Raw genomic sequence first — 21,213 nt, 5'->3', positions numbered from 1 at the left:
GTTTCTGGTCAGCTCCCGGCTAGGCTCTTCTGGGAACCCTGGGAGTGGAAGGAAGGGACCGGGCTCATTTGCATGTACATCGTAGTCATTTGCCTCACATCCAGGAATGGCCAAAATCACACGGTTTTCTCCAGCCTGACTCCTGACCGGCCTCCCACTCTGGCAGTGGGGTATCAGGTCTGGAGACCACTCCCCACCAGCTGGGCGAGTTGACCTCCTTCCTCCTCCAACCTCTAGCGTGGCCCAGGCCTACATGAACCAGAGAAAGCTGGACCACGAGGTGAAGACCCTACAGGTCCAGGCTGCCCAGTTTGCCAAGCAGACAGGCCAGTGGATCGGGATGGTGGAAAACTTCAACCAGGCGCTCAAGGTAGGCCACGCTCCCTACATCTCCATCCACATCCTGCACCACCACTGGCTGCCTCCAGTGGGGTCACCTCAGGCCTGGGGTTGAGGAGGAAGTGGGGATCGTCCCAGAAACCCCAGAAATCTATGGCCCCAGTGTCACAGAGCTAGAGAAGTAAAAGCAGCTGGTGGGTCCATGCAAAGCCCTTTCTAGGGGATGGAATGAAAGTGCCCCCATCCATCCCCTAGAGCCACACCCCACCCACCCTGACTCCCGGGCTCCCGCACCCCACCACCACCTTCCAGGAAATCGGGGATGTGGAGAACTGGGCTCGGAGCATCGAGCTGGACATGCGCACCATTGCCACCGCGCTGGAGTACGTCTACAAGGGGCAGCTGCAGTCGGCCCCCTCCTAGCCCCACTGCCCTCCCCTCCCCCACTCCTCCTACCTCCCCCAGGCAGACAGGAAGGAGGGTGACAGGCCATGAATAAAACACAAGCCTCCATTTCTCTGTGTTTGTCTCAAGGAGCTACTAGCTCAGTGTGGGGGGTAGGAGTGGAAGGTTCGAAGACTCTTCCCCTGAGCAATGGTACCTTTTGGGTAGAGGCTGGAACTAGCTTCCTCTTACAAGCTCAACTCTCTTCTCCTCCTTGGGCCTGGTACCTGATGCAGGTACTGTTGGGTAAGCAGAGGGTGGGAGTTTCCCACCCCTCCTCAGAGAAGGGCAGGGGGCCCTGTCCCAAGCTTCCTAACCCAGGGCTTCCATTTCCCGCAGAGAAACAAAGACAGGGAGCAGGCCTGGTCCAGCTCTGGCTCTCTGCCTCTCCACGTGCTCACGGCCTCTCCCAGCCTGGTGCTAAGCAGTGTCATGAGTCTGGACCAGTTGGGAGATTAATCCTTGGGCATGGGAGCACTTCAGGGCAGGGAAGGGGGAGGAATGACAGGTCCAAGGTCACCAACAGAGAGGGGCAGCTGCCATCCGTGACAGATCCCTCCTCCTAAGAATCTGTGACAGGACTTCCCTTGTGGCGCAGTGGTTAAGAATCCGCCTGCCAATGCAGGGGACACGGGTTCGAACCCTGGCCCGGGAAGATCCCACATGCCGCGGAGCTACTAAGCCCGTGCGCGACAACTACTGAGCCTGAGCTCTGGAGCCCACGAGCTGCAACTACTGAAACCTGGGCACCTAGAGCCTGCGCTCCCCAGCAAGAGAAGCCACTGAAATGAGAAGCCCGCGCACCGCAACAAAGAGTAGCCCCCGCTCACCGCAACTAGAGAAAGCCCGCACGCAGCAACGAAGACCTGATGCAGCCAAAAAACAAACTAAAAAAAAAAAAAAAAGACTAAGCCTTGTGGAATTCAAAAATTTAGATTAAAAAAAAAAAAAAAAAAAAGAATCTGTGACAGAGGTGGTCAGGAAGCCCCACTGGAAAAGAGAGCCAAGCAGGGCACTGGGCGCTTCTGGCCTGTACCAAGCCCTGGCTTCAACCCACAGGCCTCAGCCTCCCTGGCTCCTCCTCCTCCTCCCCCACCGCGCCCCACATGCACTTAATACTTCTGGCACCCAGTCCACCTGCCTCGGACTTTGGCCTCAGTGGTAGCTAGTGTGGGAGCCTGGGAAGCCCTGGAGCAAAGTTTCTCAAGCAAAGCAAAAGAAGAAACTTCAGGTGTTGTAGTGCCTGCTAGCTTTCCCCTGAGAAGGTAAGCAGGGTCCTGGGAGCTCGGGGGCTATGAGAAGACTGGCAAGATATTCATGTATTGGTAACTCAAAGCCTAAAGCTTTTCATGTGCCGCCTCGCACTTTATCCCCTTTGATCCCCCGCAGCTCCCAGGTGGGCATGCTGGGTGTTAGCCCCACTTGGTAGATGAGAAAACAGGTTCAGAGACACAGTGAGGTGCTCAGCCTCACACAGTAAGCTTGGAGCCAGCAGGACTAAAATGCAGGGGCTCCGTATGTGTCTCCAAAAACAAGGCCCAGCTGGTTTAGCAGGAGGTAAGAGGTGATAACAAACAAGATCCCTCTGCTCCCGTGTGGCAGGTCTGCACACAGGACCCAGCTCATCTGGTTTTACTTAAGTTACCCCCAGATACAGGGTGTGCCCAGATCTTCGCTTTACTTAGATGAACTGTAGTTTGCCAGTTATCTGCCCAGCAGATAATTTCTCAGTCTGCTCAAACCAGAGACTTCCAGCTAGGGGGAAGATATGAGGGGCGAGGGCTGGTGGGCCAGAGTAAACTAGACAAGTCTCCCTGCCCAGCTTCGGCTGCCACCTGCAGGTCACTTGGGGTCCGGCCATGTGGCTGCCTCTGCTTCTGGGAGTCTCGCTCTGGGCAGCACTGTGGTTGCTCAGGGACCGGCAGAGCCTGCCCGCCAGCAATGCTTTCGTCTTTGTCACCGGCTGTGACTCGGGCTTTGGGCGGCTTCTGGCACTGAGACTGGACCAGAGAGGCTTCCGAGTCCTGGCCAGCTGCCTGACCCCCTCAGGGGCAGAGGACCTCGAGCGGGTGGCCTCCTCCCGACTCCACACCACCCTGCTGGATGTCACAGATCCCCAGAGCGTCCAGCAGGCAGCCAAGTGGGTGGAAACACACGTCGGGGAAGCAGGTGAGTATGGCAGGGGGCCACCGGGAACGGGGCGTAAGGGGTGCACTCGCAGGGGCTGTGGGAAGCTAGAGGGACTGCGGGGGAGGAGCAGGGCTCAGATCCTCCCAGAAAGGAGAGGGGCCATTGGAATGCCTCACGTACCCCGTGCCTGTCTCACCTCCCCACAGGGCTTTTTGGTCTGGTGAATAATGCTGGCATGGCTGGCATCATCGGGCCCACACCTTGGCAGACACAGGAGGATTTCCAGCGGGTGCTGAATGTGAACACACTGGGTCCCATCGGGGTCACCCTCGCCCTGCTGCCCCTGCTGCGGCAGGCCCAGGGCCGGGTGATCAACATCACCAGTGTCCTGGGCCGCCTGGCAGCCAATGGAGGGGGCTACTGTGTCTCCAAGTTTGGCCTGGAGGCGTTCTCTGACAGCCTGAGGTGAGGGGTGCAGGGCCCTGCTCCCAGTCCAGGGGGAGCCCACTCAACAAGCAGATTAGCATCTGCCCTGCAGAGCTGATGAAAACAGGGCGTGGTGGAAACTTAGAGACAGTTTAGGGCTCTGAGTTTGTGGGTTCAAATCCCAGCCTTCTCTCATGTGAGCTTGGTGACCTTAGTCAGTTACTTCTCTTTTCCCCAGTTTGTTCCTCCTCTGTTAAATCAGGATGAGAAGGCCCGCCTCATGGGTGAGTAAAATGAGGTACATGTGAGGCCCCAACAGAGCCTGGCACGTAGAAAATGCCCCCAAAAGCCCGCTCTCCTTCTTATTAATGTTATTATTACTAATAACAACTATTACTTACCACGAGCTAGTACCTCTACTGAACACTGTCTCATTCAATTCTCCCAAAAATCCTGTAAGGGTAGGTGTTCACACCCTTAGGTAACGTAAGTTACCCAAGACCACATGATAGTTAGTGCGAGTACTGGCACGTATGCCCAGGTCTGCTTGCCTACAGACCCCGGTCACTACATTCTCCTGCCCCTCATCTTTAGACAATAATGTTCGAAGTCCCACGAGAGCACAAGGGAGACTTAAGGATGACAGATGTGTCCCAGGAACAGAGTTCGATTCCCCCAAGCTCGGCCCACCTCCTGAAGGAAGTCTTCTTCTGTCACCATCACTCAGCAAATAACACCAATATCTACTTTTGTCCCTATGCCTCAGTCTTTTAATTTTCCAATCAGCATCACAGAACACATACTTTATACTTGGACTTCTGCAATCTGTGCCGAGTACTCCCGCCTTCCCCCAGCAAATACCAGTCTACACCCTCCATGTCCAGCACTTGGGGCTCAACCCTGTGTTTTGGGATCTGGGGAACGTGGTTCTTCCAGTTCAGGAGTTGGCAGATTGTGGTTCTCAGGCCAGATCCTGACAGCGGCCTACAGGCTAATAATGGCTTTTACATTTTTAAATGGTGACGGTGTAAATGGTTATATAAGTAGCTACATAATATCATTAATTTTAGATCTGCAATGCGGAAAATATTTACTGTCTGGCCCTTTAAGAGGTTTGCAGGTCCCTGCTCTAGATGCTAGAAGAGAATACAAAGGAAAACGAACTGCACAAATACCTCCTTCCCTCTGCCCCACTTGCCCCTCATCCCAGGGCAGCGGGGATATCCCTTCCTGGCATGACCACTGACCCTGTGATGCTTTCCTATCTTAGCCTCCCTACCCATGTCCCTGAAGTCCTCTCCCGATACAGACAAGAACCCAGAAACCTCCCTCTGCCCCCACTCCAGGCGGGACGTGGCTCCTTTCGGGGTACGAGTCTCTATCGTGGAGCCTGGCTTCTTCCGAACCCCTGTGACAAACCTGGAAAGTCTGGAGGACAACCTGCAGGCCTGCTGGGCGCGGCTGCCTCCAGCCACACAGGCCCTCTATGGGGAGACCTTCCTCACCAAGTGTGAGTGATGGGCCCACGCAGGGGCATATGAAGGGAAATGAGAGTGCCACAAAGGCCAGGCCTGCACCAGCCTGCTGGGAGGAGGTGGGTAGGGCAGTCAGGGAAGGGGTGAGGGTGAATGGGATGCCATAGGAGAACACCCAGGCCATGTGCAACCTGCCCACTCCCTAAACTGGGGAGGGGACTGAGGACCCCTCTCACCTCTACTGGGCAGCAAGCCCCAGGACCCAGGAGATAGGGCCTGAGGTAGGCTGGAACGGGACAGGGACACTGATTATTACAACCGTCCGCTGGGCTGCAGATCTGAGAGTGCAGCAGCGCATCATGAACCTGATCTGCGACCCAGACCTGACCAAGGTGAGCAAGTGCCTGGAGCATGCCCTGACTGCCCGTCACCCCAGAACCCGCTACAGCCCAGGCTGGGACGCCAAGCTGCTCTGGCTGCCAGCCTCCTACCTGCCAGCCAGCCTGGTGGATGCTGTGCTCACCTGGGTCCTTCCCAAGCCTGCTCAGGCGGTCTACTGAACCCAGCCCTCCAGCAAGAGGTGGTTGTTCAAGGCAAGGACTTTGATTTATTTCTGTCCCCCACCCTGGCACTGCCTGGTGCCTGGTACAAAACAGGCACTCAATAAATGTGTATTGGGGCTTCCCTGGTGGCGCAGTGGTTAAGAATCCGCCTGCCAGTGCAGGGGACACGTGTTCGAGCCCTGGTCCGGGAAGATCCCACACGCCGCGGAGCTACTAAGCCCGTGCGCCACAACTACTGAGCCTGCGCTCTAGAGCCCGTGAACCACAACTACTGAGCCCGCGTGCCACAACTACTGAAGCCCGGGCACCTAGAGCCTGTGCTCTGCAACACTAGAAGCCATGACGATGAGAAGCCCACACACCGCAATGAAGAATAGCCCCTGCTCGCCACAGCTAGAGAAAGTCCGCGCACAGCAACGAAGACCCAACACAGCCAAAGATAAAAAATGAATTAATTAAAATGTGTATTCAAAACAAAACAAAAAACACTGTAGGTGGGCAAAAATTAAGGTGCCCAGTGGAAGACCCCATGTAACTCCTAACTAACCTAGGCTGACATCCTCCAGGGTCTCTGGCCCATTTAGTACCTGCAAAACAACCAGCACCCACTCGGGGGCGCAAGGGGATTGTCTTGCATCTGTAAGGCATCTTTGAAGCTGCACCTGGAGGGGTGGCCCCTAGAGGGCACTGTTGGATGTTTCCTTTCTACCTGGAGTAAGGTTGAAATTCAGTGTTTGGAGTGGGAAGGGGGGCATGGGGAGGTGATGAAGAGGGGTCAAGGCCAAGCCGGGTGGTTTCCATGGGAAAAAAGCCAATACCCTCTTAAATTCTTCTGTTATCTAACGTAAGTCAAGAAGGATAGACACTGGCCACACAGGTATAAAAGCAACTTGTCACCATCCTGAAAGGAGCCAGGCACCCTTGAGGGTCAGTGTGGCAAGGAGTTGCTGGGCCCTCAGAGGTGGGCAGAAGGCCAGGGAGAAGATGTCGACAGTGGACGTGGGCTGGTCTCTCCCAGGTAGGACCTTTGTAGAGAACCCCTTTGACATGGGAAATGGTTTCACGAACCCTTCAGCACTGAGCCTGGCAGCACGAGACTAGGAGACAGGGAGGGCAGTGGGCTTCGGCCTCCTCGGGATCCCCACTTCTACTGCCAGCCCAACGAACGCCTTCAGCACAATCCTCCGTTCCTCCACACCCCCCAAAATAGGCCTGCCTTTCCAGAGGTGCAAACAGAACGAGGTCCCTGAGGACGGGAACATGGATGAGGAGGGGGAAGGGATAAGTATCACTCTTTAAGACAAACTGAGACTCCCTCTCTTTTCGGTCTGAAAAAATAATCCGTTTAATTGAAAAACCTGGAGTATACTACCCACTCCCCTGGATGAGGGGGCTGAAGAGACTAGACCCCCTACATCACCTCATAGCCACTTCGGATGCTCTTCACAAGGCAGCAGGCAAAGACGATACCCAGGACCTAGAAGGAAAGACAGAGATGGGGGTGAAGAAGAGTCAGGGAGGCAAGGTGCCCGGGACCCACCCAAGAGACCCCAAACACCACCAGGGCTCCCCTCCCCAGGCCAGCACCTCCTGCTCAGCACCCTCCCACTGCCCCTAGATCCCAGATGCTCAAGGGCGTCTCTCACCTCCACAAAGGCAATGCCCAGGGCTGCTGCAGCCGTCACCAGCACGTTGCTCCTCAGCCAGCCCCCGATCCTCTCCACACAGCCCTGAAGGGTGGCAGGCACACAAGACACCATCAGAAACTTCCCACCCACCATCCTTGGACCATCTGTCTCTCCACCACCCTCTGTACCTTTCACCCCACCCCTAGCATTCCCAAATTCCCTCCCCATCCCTGACGCCCAACTTCCCAAAGCCCCAACCCTCTCTACCTCCACCCCAGGTCCCTCTTTCCTCCTGAAACGTTTCCCAGCTTCCCCAAGTCCCCTACTATCTCAGCCCCCTCCCTACCTCAGTATAGATATCCTTCACGTTGAAATTAATCCCACAGCCCTGAGTGACATTGACACAGCAGGAGTCAGGAACTCGCTTGGTCATGATCAGGATCTTCTCCCAGTCTGTGTAGTTAGCCGCCCCGCAGCACTTAAACTGCAGAAAGATATGAGGGAAAAGGTTGTTAGGTGAACCTCCATCTTCAACATGGAGATGAGAATCTCCTTCCCCCATTACCCCTGCTCCCAGCAACCCCACTCACGTCTTTCTGCATACTGTCCAGGATCAATGCTGTGTGGTTGTTTTTGGGATAATTCTGCATCTGCTGCCGGAAATCCTTATTAAATTCTGGTATCACCTGGGAGTAGAGAGGAGCACTGTTGAGGCCAGAATTCAGGGCACCTGGGTCCCAGAGTATCCAGGCCTCTGAGGCAAGGCCCTCCCCTTACTCCCTGCTTACCTTGTCTCTAAACACATAGCCAGCAATGGCTGCAGCCACCTCCACCAGCATGATAAGGGACAGGAAGATGGCAAACTGCAGGAGCAAAGGACGGGAGTCACGTTTGGAGTCTGGGTGAGAGGGGCCTGCCGGTCTCGGGAACATTCACCAAAGTTTCCCTTACCCACCCACCCCGACAAGCCCCCTCCAGAGAAATGCCCTTCCGCAGTCCCAGGCACCCAGGCTGGCCCGCACCCACTCACCGTGATCATAAGACAGTAGTTCTCCTTGCAGGCTCCACAGCAGCCCACAAAGGCCACCAGGAAGAGGAAGGCACCCACTGCGATGATGACCACGGGCAACAGGGAGCCAGGGGTGGCCCCCGGGGTGATGGTCTGATTCAGGACGAGCTGGGCCCCTATGCCCACGGCAATCAGCCCCACTGCAAAGGCCTGGGAGGAGGGCAGGTCAGGATTCAGAAAACCCACAACCCATCAGCCCTCCACGGTGGAGGGTGACGGGAGCACCCAGGTCTCTCAGGCGGAACCCCGCGCCAGAGAGACCGATTCTCACAGCTCCAGGAAACTTTTGACTATGGGGGAGAAGGAGGATGCATCCTTGCCCCACAGTGAGGGCTGGGAAACTGTTCAAGGCTCTCTGGGAGAAGGCAGTCAGGAGGCACCACGCCTTCCTTCAAGAAGCTCCTCAGGGAAAGCAAAAAGAAAAGTTCCCAGAAAGCCTTGACCCCAGGGCACATATTCCTAACAAAGAGTAATGCTTCCTTTGAGCCTCTTCCTATGGGCCTCTAGGGCTCCCAGAACTGCCCTCTCACTATCCTCCAGTGCCCACCACATCCTCATCAGCTGTGACTAGGGTTCCTCAGGCCAACTAGGCCAGGGAGGAGAAGGGAGGAGGAAAAGGGGGTAAAAGTAGCCTGCCCGCTCCTGGACAAACAGTAGCTTCTCCACCAGGAGCCCAGGATGGGAGCAATTGAGGTGGGCAGAGCCCTTACCCACCCCAAGCAGCCGGGAGGGGTGATGAGGGAATAGCGAGGAATGAGGGAGTGGAGGGGGAGAGAGGAGGGTGGTGATAGCATCAGGCGGTTGGCTGGTTGCCCCAGTGCCCCATATCACAAGAGATTGGGTCACCAGACAGGAAGGGCCCGGAGGGGTTACGGGGAGGGTGGCCGGCCATGGTCGGTCCAAACCAGCCTCAGAGGTTCCTGAAAGCTGGAGGAGGAGAGGACGGCCGCGCTGGCCTCGGTCGTTCCCCGGGCTTTCCTTCCACATCCGGTCCCCAGCTGCCTTCATTCCTGGCCCCTCAGCCCTCACCACTCCGGAGCCAGGTCTCCCCGCACCCAGCCAGCGCGCCCTCACCGTCCCCGCTCCCCACTCACGCAAAAGGCCAACAGAAGAACGTAGAGCAAGAACTTGACACATTTCATTCCTCCTTCCACCGCCATGGCTGCCTGGCCTGGGGCAGAGGGGACGGCAGGGGGATCAGAACCTGTCGAGGGGGGATCTCGGCTTCCGAGCTCCCTGCCGGCCCTCGAGACCTTCCCTGAGGGGCCCCCATTCCCGGCCCCTCCCACCCGGAAACCCGCGGTCAGATCCACTTCTCCCAGCTCCCTCTTCTCCCCGCAGGAGAGGGGTGGGAGGCCCGCCGCCCAGCCCGGACCCCGCCCCGCCGCCTCCGCGGCCCGCGACCCAACCCAGGGCGCCGGCGGGGGCCAGGGCCAGACGCCCACCCTCGGCCCTCCAGCCCCCAGGCGTTAAACACCCCCTCCCCACCCAACTAGTCACGAAAAACAATCCTCAGCCCCAGCCCGACCCCCAGGCCCTTTCCCCGGGGCTCTGACCACCGCCAAACAGAAGTGCGGCCGGCGCCCCCCCACCCCACCCCGCCCGGGCCTGCGGAACTTTGCAAAGTTGCAAGGGCCTCGGGAGCGGCGGGGAGCTCGGCGGATCTTCGGAGGCCCGGGGCGAGACCCTCCCCACCCCACGCGGAAGCCGGCACGAGCCCCGCGGCCTCACCTGGGCTCCCCGAGGCTGTGCGCTGCTCTCCCGCCGCGGCTCAGGGGCTCTCTAGCTGCGCCCCCCGGCTCTGGCCCCGCCCGGCGCGCGGCCCCGCCCCGGCTCCAGCCCCAGACCCCTCCCCCGCCGAGTGGCCCCAGCCTCCCTCATGTGACGCGGGAACAGCTGCGGCCTGAGTCACCCGGCCCGCGTGGGGAAGGCCGAGCCCCCAGCCCGGTCGAGGCCACGTGGCCCCTGCCCGTAAGACAGCGCCCACCCCCGCAAAGAGAGGACGCCCAGGGCAGGACCTCGGGGTGCCTGGCGGCCTTCTGGCGCCGCCAGAAGGGGGCCACCTCGGGGTAGGAGAGCGGGACCCGGCGCCGCCTGGTTCTCTTTGGCTCAGGGAAGCGGAGGAGACGTGTGAGAGCCAACGGAGGGATGAGAGGCCCGAAGTTACTCTCTGAGCGCCCGGCCGGGCGGCAGAGCTGAGTAGAGGTGACAAGATGGTCTTCAAGAGGCCTGCATCTTCCACCCAGAGCCCACTCTCTTCCTCTCGCTCCAACTCCGTTCCACCCCTTCCCCGAGTCAGCAGAGGGCGCTGCTGGCTCTCTGGAATTGGGTGGGGGCAGAATAAACTTTCAGGAAGTCCCCAGCCTGGGAGTCCCCCAGCGTTCTAGAGTGGGTGTTCCTGTCCCTCTCTCTTAGTCTCTTCTCCATTTTCTAGGGCTCCTGAGTAGTGAGCCGAGAAGTGGAGGAAGCCCTTCCCAGCACCATTCCACCCAATCATGGCACGTCAGAGTCAGGTCCCTCCCTCTGGGAGAGGATTGCTGAGGTCAGCTCCCACCCCTCCTGGATCAGCCTGTTAACGGTGGAGGCGTGGGGAGGACACTAAGGCGGGCATAGCATATATCCCCTGGATTTCCCCATCCCATCCTAGCGGACAGCCCAGAGGGCAAGGCCAGGAGAGGACTGGAAGGTGAGGGGGTGGTCTCAAGCTGCCTCCCTCCCTGTGGGCCATGGTGGTCCCCAGAAGGAGCTGTGTGAACAAGCAAAGGACAGAACCAACCACCACACCCCTGCCCCCCTGACCTGGACCCCACCCCTTCGGTTCTTCTGTTCCTGCCTGAAGAACCGTTTCCTGAGCCTCCGGTATGTGTACACAAGGAAGGAAACTGTAAGAGTGGAAGGAAGGAGATCTGGGCTGGGCTGAGAACCAGTCTCCAGGATCACAATCTTCCAGCAAGACACACCAAGCCCCTTCTGGACTTTGCTTCCCAGTTATCCCGGCAGGCAGGCTGTGGAGGAGGAGCAAAGATGCTGAAGAAAGGAGTATTCATCTGTTTCTGCCAGGCACGTGCTGGGCGCAGGGCCAGCGAGGTGAGGCAGTTGGTGGCCCTGTCCTCTGCCAGCAGGCAGAACCGACCCCACACTGTGAACTGAGGCAGAAACCCCTGGTGGCAGCTGGATGAGCCCAGAGGGAGGGACGGGTGGTCCCTCTGCCCCAGAGAAGAAAGAAAAAGAACAGGTTTCACAGAGGTGGGTGGTGCGCTCCCAGGTGACCTTAGACAATAAAAGGGTAGTCGCTCCGTTCCAGGGACAGGGAAAGGGCCAAGTGTAACAAAGGAGTAGTTTTCAAAGTCCATGGGGACTTTGGTGGTCCAGTGGTTAAGACTCCGAGCTCCCAATGCAGGGGACCCGGGTTCGATCCCTGGTCAGGGAACTAGATCCCACATGCATGCCGCAACTAAGACCCGGCGCAGCCAAATAAATAAATAAATAAATAAGTCCATGACACTTTGGGGTTGGCCAGCTCACAGGGCTGGGGAAGGATGTGGTGACAGATGGAAGTGGGGGAAGGTGGTCTGAAGTCAAGATGGAGAAACTTTAGCTACCTAACCACCAAGTATAATGCTTGGTCTTTGACTGAATCTTTGCCTGAACAAACTGACTGTGAAAGACATTTGGGGAACAGCTAGGCAAATCTGAATATAAACTGAGGATTAGACATGAGAAAATAATTTTGTTAACTGTGATGATAGTATGATTATATAGGAAAATTATTATTATTTTTTTTTTTTTTTTTTTTTTTGTGGTACGCGGGCCTCTCACTGTCGTGGCCTCTCCCGTGGCGGAGCACAGGCTCCGGACACGCAGGCTCAGCGGCCATGGCTCCCGGGCCCAGCCGCTCCGCGGCATGTGGGATCTTCCTGGACTGGGGCACGAACCCGCGTCCCCTGCATCGGCAGGCGGACTCTCAACCACTGCGCCACCAGGGAAGCCCAGGAAAATTATCTTTTAAAGCTGCACACTAAAATATTTAAGGGTGAGATGTCCTGTCTGTAATTTATTTTGGAATACTTCATAAAACAGTAGATGAAGAAAAAAAAGAAGACAGTCTGGGTGACAGGACTGTTGAGAACCTAGTGGCTGTGTGGGGTGTGTTCTAGAGGCAGAGAGGAGAGGGTGAACTCTCTTGGGATTGGCCCTACCGTGAAAGGAGAGATGAGTGCCTGGAGGGCAGCTGGCACATCATGGTCCAAGGGAGAGCTGATGAAGGCCAGAACCAGGGAAAGGAGGGGAAGATCCTTGGAAAGGCCCTTCAGAGGGAAGATCAAAGAACGGGGTGACTGCTAACCTGTGGGAGCAGGAGAGGAAGTGGGAAGAGTCAGATGACTCAGAGTTTCCAAACCTGGGCGCCCCGGGGAGAGGTGGTTGTCACTCAAGGCAGGAGGCACATGAGAGGCAGCTGGGTGGATATGTCCCACCTGGAATTGGGGATGTGAAACTCGGGAGGGAGGAGTAGTCAGACTGGAGAGAAAAAGTGATATCTAGGACTTCCCTGGTGGCACAGTGGTTAAGAATCCGCCTGCCAATGCAGGGGACACAGGTTCGAGCCCTGGTCCGGGAAGATCCCACATGCCACGGAGCGACTAAGCCCGTGCGCCACAACTACTGAACCTGCGCTCTAGAGCTTGCGAGCCACAACTACTGAAGCCCGCGCGCCTAGAGCCCGTGCTCTGCAACAAGAGAAGCCACCGCAATGAGAAGCCCACGCACCGCAATGAAGAGTAGCCCCTGCTCGCCGCAACTAGAGAAAGCCTGCACGTAGCAACAAAGACCCAGAGCAGCCAAAAATAAATAAAATTTAAAAAAAATATATATATATATATATATATATATAAAGTGATATCTAAATCCATAGATGGGTGAAGGCCAGAGCAAGAGAAGAAAACAGAGACAGAGTTTTGGGAAACCCTTATGTTTAAGGAACATGGGGGAGTAAAGGAGCTGAAAGGGAAAGGAAGTTGCAGAGCTGGACCCCTGCACTCTGCCAGGCACTGTGCTGGGCACTTAGAGCCATGAGTTCATTTAATCCTCATGACAACCTGGTGAGGTCCGTATGATTTGTCCTGTTTTAGAGATAAGGAAACTGAGGCTCAGAGACAGGGAGTGATGTGCCCAGAGTCCAAGCAGGTAAAGGGCAGTGTTAGGATTTGAACCCATATCTCTGGGGGTTCCAAAGCCCGTGCTTTTTCCTCTCTCTCTCAGAGGCCAAGAGAAAAGAGAACTCCATGACAGGAGGAGGGGACAGTGGCCAGAAGCGCCAAATAGTAAAGAAAGTTGAGATGCCAGAGAAGGCCATTGGATGGGGTGGCCTTTTCCAGAGCAATGTCAGGGCAGGATCCCAAGCACCTGCTGAGTGGGGAGTGGAGGCATCCAGGAAGGTAGGGGTGGAGCTGAGGTGAAGGTCAGGAGAATGGGACCCTCCTAGAGGAACGCCAGGGCAAGGGCAGGGAGCAAACTGTGGCCAGTGCAGAGTACTGCAGCAGCTTGGTCACGCAATGGGAGAGAAAGAATGGGGCCAGGGAAACCCCGAAGAACAGACCTGTGTGGAGCTGGAAGGGAGAGGGCAAGAAAAGGCCATTCCTGGTCACCTTCATAGAGACAGAGAGTAGGGTGGTGGCTGCCGGGGGCTGGGAGGAATAGGGAGTTATTGTTCCACTGGGTATGCAGTTTCTGTTTAGGAAGATGGAAAAGTTCTGGAGATGGTGGGTAGTGACAGTTGCACAACACGTGAATATACTTAGAGCCACTGAACACTTAAAAAATGGTTAAAATGGGGGCTTCCCTGGTGGCGCAGTGGTTGAGAGTCCGCCTGCCGATGCAGGGGACACGGGTTCGTGCCCCGGTCCGGGAAGATCCCACATGCCGCGGAGCGGCTGGGCCCGTGAGCCATGGCCGCTGAGCCTGCGCGTCCGGAGCCTGTGCTCCGCAACGGGAGAGGCCACAACAGTGAGAGGCCCACGTACCGCAAAAAAAAAAAAAAAAAAAAAGAAAGTTAAAATGGTAAATTTTGTGTTATGTATACATAATTTTTTATTTATTTTTTAATTTTATTTAACACAATTTTTTATTGAAGTATAGTTGACTTACAAAGTTGTGTTAATTACTGCTGTACAGCAAAGTGATTCAGTTATACATGTATATACATTCTTTTTTTTATATTCTTTTCCCTTATGGTTTATCATAAGATATTGAATATAGTTCCCTGTGCTATACAGTAGGACCTTGTTGTTTATCCATTCTATATATAAAAGCTTGGGGAATTCCCTGGCGGTCCAGTGGTTAGGACTCTGTGCTTCCACTGCAGGGGGCACGGGTTTGATCCCTGGTCGGGGAAGTAAGATCCCTCATGGAGATCCCTCGATGAGGCCAAAAAAAAAAAAAAGTGAAAAAAAAAAAAAACTTACATCCGCTAACCCCAACTTCGCACTCCATTCCTCCCCCGGCCCCTTCCCCCTTGGCAACCACCAGTCTGTTCTCTATGTCCCTAACAAAATTTTTAAAAAAAGAATGGCCTACCCCGCTAGCCTGGGAAGTAGGCATAGAGCCCTGTGTACCTCTGAGTGGGGGAGGAGGCTGACCTCAGACTTGGCCTTCACATCATACCCTTCAGAGCTTTCAGCACCAACTCCAAGTGCTAGTGTCCAGAAATGCCACCAAGCCGCCTGATTAGCTCAGGCTTCTGTCCCTTCAGCGCCTGGCACTGGCTGGTGGTGGGTGAGCTGGGGTGGGCTTGTCCCCTGCCCACACAGCACAGCCAGGCTGCCCTCTAGCTCTCCAACCAGGGCCAGCAGCAGGGCATGGGGGTCTCAGGTGTCCCAAGCAAGGGTGGTGCCATCTGAGAGCATGTAGGCATCGGCCAGTGCAACACACAGTAGCTTGTAGCCAGCGCCCAAGGCCTCCCAAAGCTCAGATCCGTACAGAGTCCAGCGCCTGCTGCAGACACCTTCTCCCCTCCACTCAGCAGGACCCCTGCCTGAGCCCCACTGGGAGGGGCCGGCTCAGAGATAAGACGCAGGTGCCCTGGTAGTAGAGGCCCCAGTGAACTGGGAACTTCTACCTGCAGAAGCCCTTGGGGGCAGGGAGCATGGTATAGGAGCCAGGAGGCATGGGGAAGGAGAGGAGGAAAGAGAGGGAAGAGTTGAGGAGGGTTGGAGAGGGCCACAGAGATACAGGAGCAAATAGAGGAGGGTGGAAGACAAGGGAGAGGTTGGGGGATAGGAGAGGGGAAACAGGCATGAAGGAGGGGGTGGAGAGAAAGAAGGGGAGAAGACAGGGATGGGAGAGAGAAAGGAAAAGGGTGCATCTCTACACTGGGGAAGGTAGGAAGGGTGATGCTGGGACTTAAGGTCAAGAGGTTGGGTCTGAATTGGGGGCCTGAGATTTCAATCCAGAGGCCGCAGCTTTGGATATGAGGGAGGCATGGGTGCTTGATAGCAGCTCCCAGATGGCAGGGTTAGATCAAAACAAGGGCAAGGTTGGAGACGTTCTGATTGTTGGAGTCTGTGGGCATAGAGAGGGGCCTCCAGTCACTGTGCAGCCAACTCCGACTCTGGGCAACTAGGTCAGCGCACCGTGGTACCCAGGAGAACATCATCATTGCCAAAGTCAGCTTACCTCCTCACTGTGAGGAAAGTAAGGCCCAGAGAGATGAAGCCACTGACTCAGGCACCACCTGCAGAAGAGAACCAGGGTCTTGACACACCAGCTCCGGTGCTGGGTGCACCACGTTCGCCGTCAGCAAGCAGCGCCCTGAGGTCAGAAGCCTTGGCGAGAGACACGTTCTCCCCCACGTGAGTGGGTGACTTGAACTAAACTCTTGCCCGCCCGGAGCCTCAGCTTTCTCCCACTTAGGCAGGAGGGAAACTACTCCCTTCCTCACCTCACAGGGCAGTTGTGAGGATCAGAGGAGAATGAAGGGGTTCAATTTTGTTACCTTAAGAATGATAGGGGGCTCCCCTGGTGGCACAGTGGTTGAGAGTCCACCTGCCGATGCAGGGGACATGGGTTCGAGCCCTGGTCTGAGAGGATCCCACATACCGCGGAGCAACTAGGCCCGTGAGCCACAACTACTGAGCCTGCGCGTCTGGAGCCTGTGCTCCGCAACAAGAGAGGCGGCGACAGTGAGAGGCCCGCGCACCGCGATGAAGAGTGGCCCCCGCTCGCCGCAACTAGAGAAAGCCCGCGCACAGAAACGAAGACCCAACACAGCCAAAAATAAATAAATAAATAAATTAATTAAAAAATATATATATATATATATATATTTTAAAAAAAAAGAATGATAAAGTCTTGATCATACCCTGTTTTTAGACTCATGGGAGTTAAGATGATTTTGCTTTGAGAAATATCTGGACGCCACCCCACTTGAGATGGCCAAGGCAAGGGTTGGGAGGGACAACCCAGCCTCCTTTAGCTCCTCCTACTCAACTTGGCCTTGGCCCAGAGTTCCAGCTCCAGCTCTACCCCAGCCCCCGCTGCCAGGCTGGGTCCTCAGCTCTCCCCTCACATTCTTACCCATCCCTTTCACTGCTCTTGGGGCCCCCAGCCCCTGACCTCTGGCCACTCCTTCTCCCTACCCTTGCCTGACTCCTGTCCCAGCCTCCTCCCAGCCTGGGAGTGACACACACTGTTACAACAGGGTCAATCCAGATGCCCAGCTGGTGACTGGGCAGGAGAGGCAGCTGCAGCCCCTGGCCTTCCATGAACCACCTGGGCCAGGAGCTGGGCTGCTGTGTGGGTCTGGACCAGGATCTGCTCGGGAGCGCAGTGGTCTCCACCTGAGAGTCAGCACAGCTAAAGTTTTTCCTGAGAGGGAGCAGACGAGAATCTGGGAGAGGGACTTCCCTGGCAGTCCAGACTTTGCCTTCCAGTGCAGGGGGTGCGGGTTCCACCCCTGGTCGGGGAGCTGGGATCCCACATGCCTCGTGGCCAAAAACCAAAACATGGAACAGAAGCAATACTGTAACAAATTCAGTGAAGACTTTGAAAAAATGGTCCACATCAAAAAAATAAAAGAAAATCTTAAAAAAAAAACAAATGAATCTGCGAGAAAGGAGAAAGAGGCAATGCGGGGCGGGGTGTTTAGCCCAGGTTTCTGTTCCTTGGGGCTGGATCAGCACACCTACCAGGGGTTTGAAGTCCCTGGAGAAGCAGACTTTGTGCTCAGACCCCTCCTTTTCTTTGACCAACAGCTGGAACAGTGGTGCCTTCTGCCAGCATAGTTGGGCCAAGGGGCCAGCCTTGGCCACCGCCCCCAGCAGGACCCCACCACGGGCCTGGAGAAGGAACAACAGGAAAGAAAGACAGGAAGAGGTGGGCAGGCCTGGGGAGACCAAGAGTGAAGGTAGAAAGAGGGCACACCCAGGGACTGAGAGGGCTGGGCCTGCCCTGAGAAAGCAGGGGGAGCGGATGCGGGCAGGGGCGCTGGAGGAAGCTGTGAGTCCTAGTGATTCTCAGGGTTCCCCACTTGTATCCTACCCACTTCCACCCCCTCCCCCCAAAACACTAAGTCTTTGGCTCCCTCTTCCCAACCTCCAACGTCTCCTAGAGGACCTCGGGGTTAAAGAGGTTAACAGGCCTGCCAGGCAATGCAGGCAGGATAATTATAGGGTTTAGAACAGTGGTGTGGGAGAGGATGGTAATTACACAGGGAGGTTCTCTCTGAGGGCTTCAGGGTTTGTGGGCAGGGACCTGGGAGAGGCCCACTCCACAAACAAACTCTCCCTAGCCCAGAATAGCCTCCCCACACCACATTCCCTGAGGCTCCTGCTGGGAGGGCCAGGAGGGGAAAGCCCCTCCTAGGGAAGCCCCCCTTCCCAGCTGCTTCTCAATGGCCCAGCCCTTCCCCTCCTTGGAAGGACCTGCAGTGCCAGGGAATGAGTCCGCTGACCCTAGTAATAGGGTCTTTAGGAGGACGAAGCAAGAAGAGATAGGATTAGAGGTCATGAGTTACTGCCCACTAAGCCCAGCTCTGATGGACAAGGCAGTTTCGGTGCATGGTAGCAGTGCAAGATAGCAGGAGCCCCTCCTCCTCACAGTGGCTCCCCTGTGCTGGGGTCTGCAGCTCTGAAAGTGGTCCAGGCGTCTCTGGCCTCGAACCCTGGTGACCAGCTCCTGAGACCTGCAGTTCCTTTTCCTGAGGATGTAACATAAGGGACCCTCTACCCAGGGCTACACAAGCACCTCTTGCCTACAGCCGCTCTTGAAACCTCATCCCTGCTTCTCTCCCAGCAGCTCACACCCTTCAAAGCTCAGTGCCTCCCTTACGCCCCAACCCACATTTGCTATGAACCAGTCAGGACCTTGAAGGAGGCGGGCCTGAAGGTTGCCTGGGTAACACCGGGAGAGGGGCACCCTTGGCAGGAAGACAGTTGCCTGGGAGACCAGGGCAGTGGGCGGGGCCCCAAACCCTGGTTAGCTAGTGTTGTGATGAGGAAGGATCTAAATGTCCACATCTCTCCAAATTCCTTTTCCGTAAAGCCAGCAGGGTCCCCTCCTCGGGACTGGGTCTAGGGCAGCTGGTAGTCTGAAGCTCCTGAAAGAGATCTCCCAAGGTTTACCTGCAACTCAAGGGAATCCAACAGTACCAAGCCTGAGGGAACTCAAGGAAAGAGGCAAGATCTAGGAGGGGGTGGAGAGAGAAACAAGGCTTAACACATTATGATATAGAACTTCTTGGACTAGAAATCTAAAGTGAAAATACACAAAGTATGCCAAAAAAAAAAAAAAAAGTCGTTTTAGACCCACCTCCAAGCAGAAATTCCAGATTCTACCACCAGATGGCAGTCTTGCCCACTCATTGGATTAAATGCAGTCCTGTAACCCGCGGGAGGAAGCCAGGAGGCAGAAAATCCTTTCTGTCTCACAAGTTCCAGACTCTTGCTCTCTAGTATTTGGCAGATACCCATAACTCCTTATGGCCATAAATATACAGTTTTCTTTCCCTAACCTGGCTCTGACCAGAGCCAGTGAGCAGCGTTCATTCATTCTTTATTCAAAGCCGTTAAGGAATACTTTGGTGAAAAAAGCTCCCCCTCTCTTGGGTCTCACAGTGTGAGGCTGATAAGTTGGGTAGTAGTAATGACTATCTCATTTAGAACTGTGTGTCAGGCAGTTAATCTTCATAACTTTATGAAACAGGTACAGTATTGTTATCTCCACCTTACAGATGAGGAATCTGAGGCACAGAGCCACGTTCACTCAGCCAGAAAAGGGGGAGAGCTGGGTCTTGAACCCAGGCAGCCTAGTTTGAGTCTAGAAGCTATGTGATTAACCTCCGTGACACACAGGATGGTGCAGGTATAGCTAGGAGTAGCATCTACTCTAGTCTTGGGAGTCAGGAATGGACTCCTGGAAGACATGTCCAGAATCTCATCTATACTGAGACCTGAAGAAAGAGTAAATTGGTGGGGGGAGGGAGGGAGTGGAGGTAGGAAGGGGAGTTGTTCAAGAAGAGGAAACAACTTGTGCAAAGATTCGGAAATGATCAAGAGAAAGAGAGTGAAGGCTACATCCAGGTTTTTGACCTGGATGATTGAGTGTCATTCACTGAAACGAAACAGAGAAGGTTGGGGGCACAGTTCAGGGGAGAGAAGTTCTCTGTTTACCATATTTAATCTATGATATTTAAGGGTGTGTCCAGATGGCAATATCAAGGAGGCATCTAGCCCCTGAAAAAGGAGACCAAGTCTTACTTATCTTTGCATCTCTCATAGACCTGCCGCTACCTACATGTTTGGTAGGGAAGTGAAAGCTGGGCCACCTCCTCTGAGGGAGAAAGAGGTGACACCACCTCTGCTCTCAAGGAGTTTGCAATTTTGCTGAGGAAATGACATCAGAGGAACATTTTTGAGAACAGGATATGCCAGAATATGTGGTGAAGGCAATCATTGCTCTGGGAAATCAGAAAGGAAAGCAAATAATCATGAAAAAGAAGCCCATGAAGGCCACTATTAATTGATTATTGTGTAATTCTCACAGCCAGTTGAGGGCAAGCAGTGTGATCCTGTTTTATAGATGAAGAAACTTGATGAAATGTTGAGATGCTCGAGTCTTGGAGGGAACCAGCTGTCTTAAGTTTTTTTGCTTTTTTGCTTTTTTTCATTCTGCTGCAGTCTTAGCTCCTGCTCTCCATGGAATGGATCATCTCTTCAAGGCTCCCCAGCTTGGTCCTCCTCATCCCTACCCAACCTTCTTCCTTCACACCTGGACCCCCAGTTTCTAACCTCATTCCACTCCAGCTCCCCAGACCAACTCTGTCCTTACACCCAGTGTTCCATCTAATGTAAAGCGGAAACCAATGTCTCTCTGTTCTGCCTGAGAAGCCCAATAATGTTCATCCACGTATTCAGTAAACATTGTGTGTGCCAGGAAACAAGCAAGATCTGATCTGATCCCCTCAAATATTTTCAGTCTACTGGTTATCTGTCTATTGACCTCTAGGGCTTTAGACTCAAGAAATCAGCCTGAAGAAACTGAGGTCTGGGAAGAGGTATCCAGAACCAGAAGAAGTTAAGCACTTCAGGAGCATTTTAATACCTTGGCACTCTTATACTCTGCCCTCTGGCTGTACCCAGGGTTACACCTGAAGACTAGGGCTGGTCCTACATCTGGGTTTCTCCCCTTGGGATTTACTTTCTCCAACTAAGGCATCTGAAGGCAGACCTCTCTCTCATCCTCACCCCTGCAACTACAAGCCCCTTCTCAGACTTCCAAGACCCTGCAGATCCAAAAGTCCAGAGGTCCAGATTCCTCTGCAAGCACAGTGGTCTCTGGCCCTGTTTCCTCCCACTCCTCCCCCAGTGGTCCCCAGTTCCTGCCTTTTCCAGCCTACTGACTCCCTTATCCCCTTATCAACCCTCAGTTTCAAGTACACGCTCTTCCCAGCTCTAAGTCTTCCTCTGGTCTCAGGGCTTCCCACCACCTCTCCACCTTCTCAGACTGTCCCTGGTCTCTTCTTCTCCTGTTCTTCCTCACTAACCCCCATGTCCGTCTCTTGCTTCTTGATCCCCCTGATGAGCCCAGCCTGATGCTTCCCTACACACCCTCCCCACTTCTGGTACTGGGCTACTTCTGGTAGCTGG

General features: G+C 55.1%; 2 protein-coding genes across 2 annotated transcripts; one reads left to right on the top strand and one right to left on the bottom strand.

Annotated features, from left to right (window-relative positions):
* Positions 1 to 1,696: 1,696 nt before the first annotated feature.
* Positions 1,697 to 5,487, top strand: RDH5 (retinol dehydrogenase 5). Its single transcript, XM_007125696.4, has 5 exons — positions 1,697 to 2,048; positions 2,625 to 2,952; positions 3,120 to 3,378; positions 4,686 to 4,849; positions 5,151 to 5,487. The coding sequence occupies exons 2-5, from the start codon at positions 2,643 to 2,645 to the stop codon at positions 5,372 to 5,374; spliced, it is 957 nt and encodes a 318-aa protein (XP_007125758.1). The 5' UTR covers positions 1,697 to 2,048; positions 2,625 to 2,642; the 3' UTR covers positions 5,375 to 5,487.
* Positions 5,488 to 6,697: 1,210 nt separating this feature from the next.
* CD63 (CD63 molecule) lies at positions 6,698 to 9,910 on the bottom strand. The gene is made up of 8 exons (XM_007125691.2): positions 9,806 to 9,910; positions 9,169 to 9,245; positions 8,036 to 8,224; positions 7,794 to 7,868; positions 7,596 to 7,691; positions 7,352 to 7,489; positions 7,024 to 7,107; positions 6,698 to 6,854 (listed from the first exon to the last, which is right to left on the bottom strand). The coding sequence occupies exons 2-8, from the start codon at positions 9,232 to 9,234 to the stop codon at positions 6,789 to 6,791; spliced, it is 714 nt and encodes a 237-aa protein (XP_007125753.1). The 5' UTR covers positions 9,235 to 9,245; positions 9,806 to 9,910; the 3' UTR covers positions 6,698 to 6,788.
* Between the last annotated feature and the right edge of the window lie 11,303 nt (positions 9,911 to 21,213).

This window comes from Physeter macrocephalus, chromosome 6, assembly GCF_002837175.3.
Source record: "Physeter macrocephalus isolate SW-GA chromosome 6, ASM283717v5, whole genome shotgun sequence".
In the NCBI taxonomy this organism is placed as follows: Eukaryota; Metazoa; Chordata; class Mammalia; order Artiodactyla; family Physeteridae; genus Physeter; species Physeter macrocephalus.
The sequence above is the reverse complement of the archived record's forward strand: the minus strand, read 5'-3'. Positions and strand labels throughout refer to the sequence as shown.

Coding starts and splice junctions, on each gene's coding strand:
- RDH5 (XM_007125696.4), top strand. CDS start 2,643: ATGTGGCTGCCTCTGCTTCTGGGAGTCTCGCTCTGGGCAGCACTGTGG. Junction 2,953..3,119: donor AACACACGTCGGGGAAGCAG/GTGAGTATGGCA, acceptor ACCTCCCCACAG/GGCTTTTTGGTCTGGTGAAT. Junction 4,850..5,150: donor GGAGACCTTCCTCACCAAGT/GTGAGTGATGGG, acceptor GCTGGGCTGCAG/ATCTGAGAGTGCAGCAGCGC.
- CD63 (XM_007125691.2), bottom strand. CDS start 9,234: ATGGCGGTGGAAGGAGGAATGAAATGTGTCAAGTTCTTGCTCTACGTT. Junction 7,490..7,595: donor TGGACAGTATGCAGAAAGAC/GTGAGTGGGGTT, acceptor ATCTTTCTGCAG/TTTAAGTGCTGCGGGGCGGC. Junction 6,855..7,023: donor TGGGCATTGCCTTTGTGGAG/GTGAGAGACGCC, acceptor CTTTCCTTCTAG/GTCCTGGGTATCGTCTTTGC.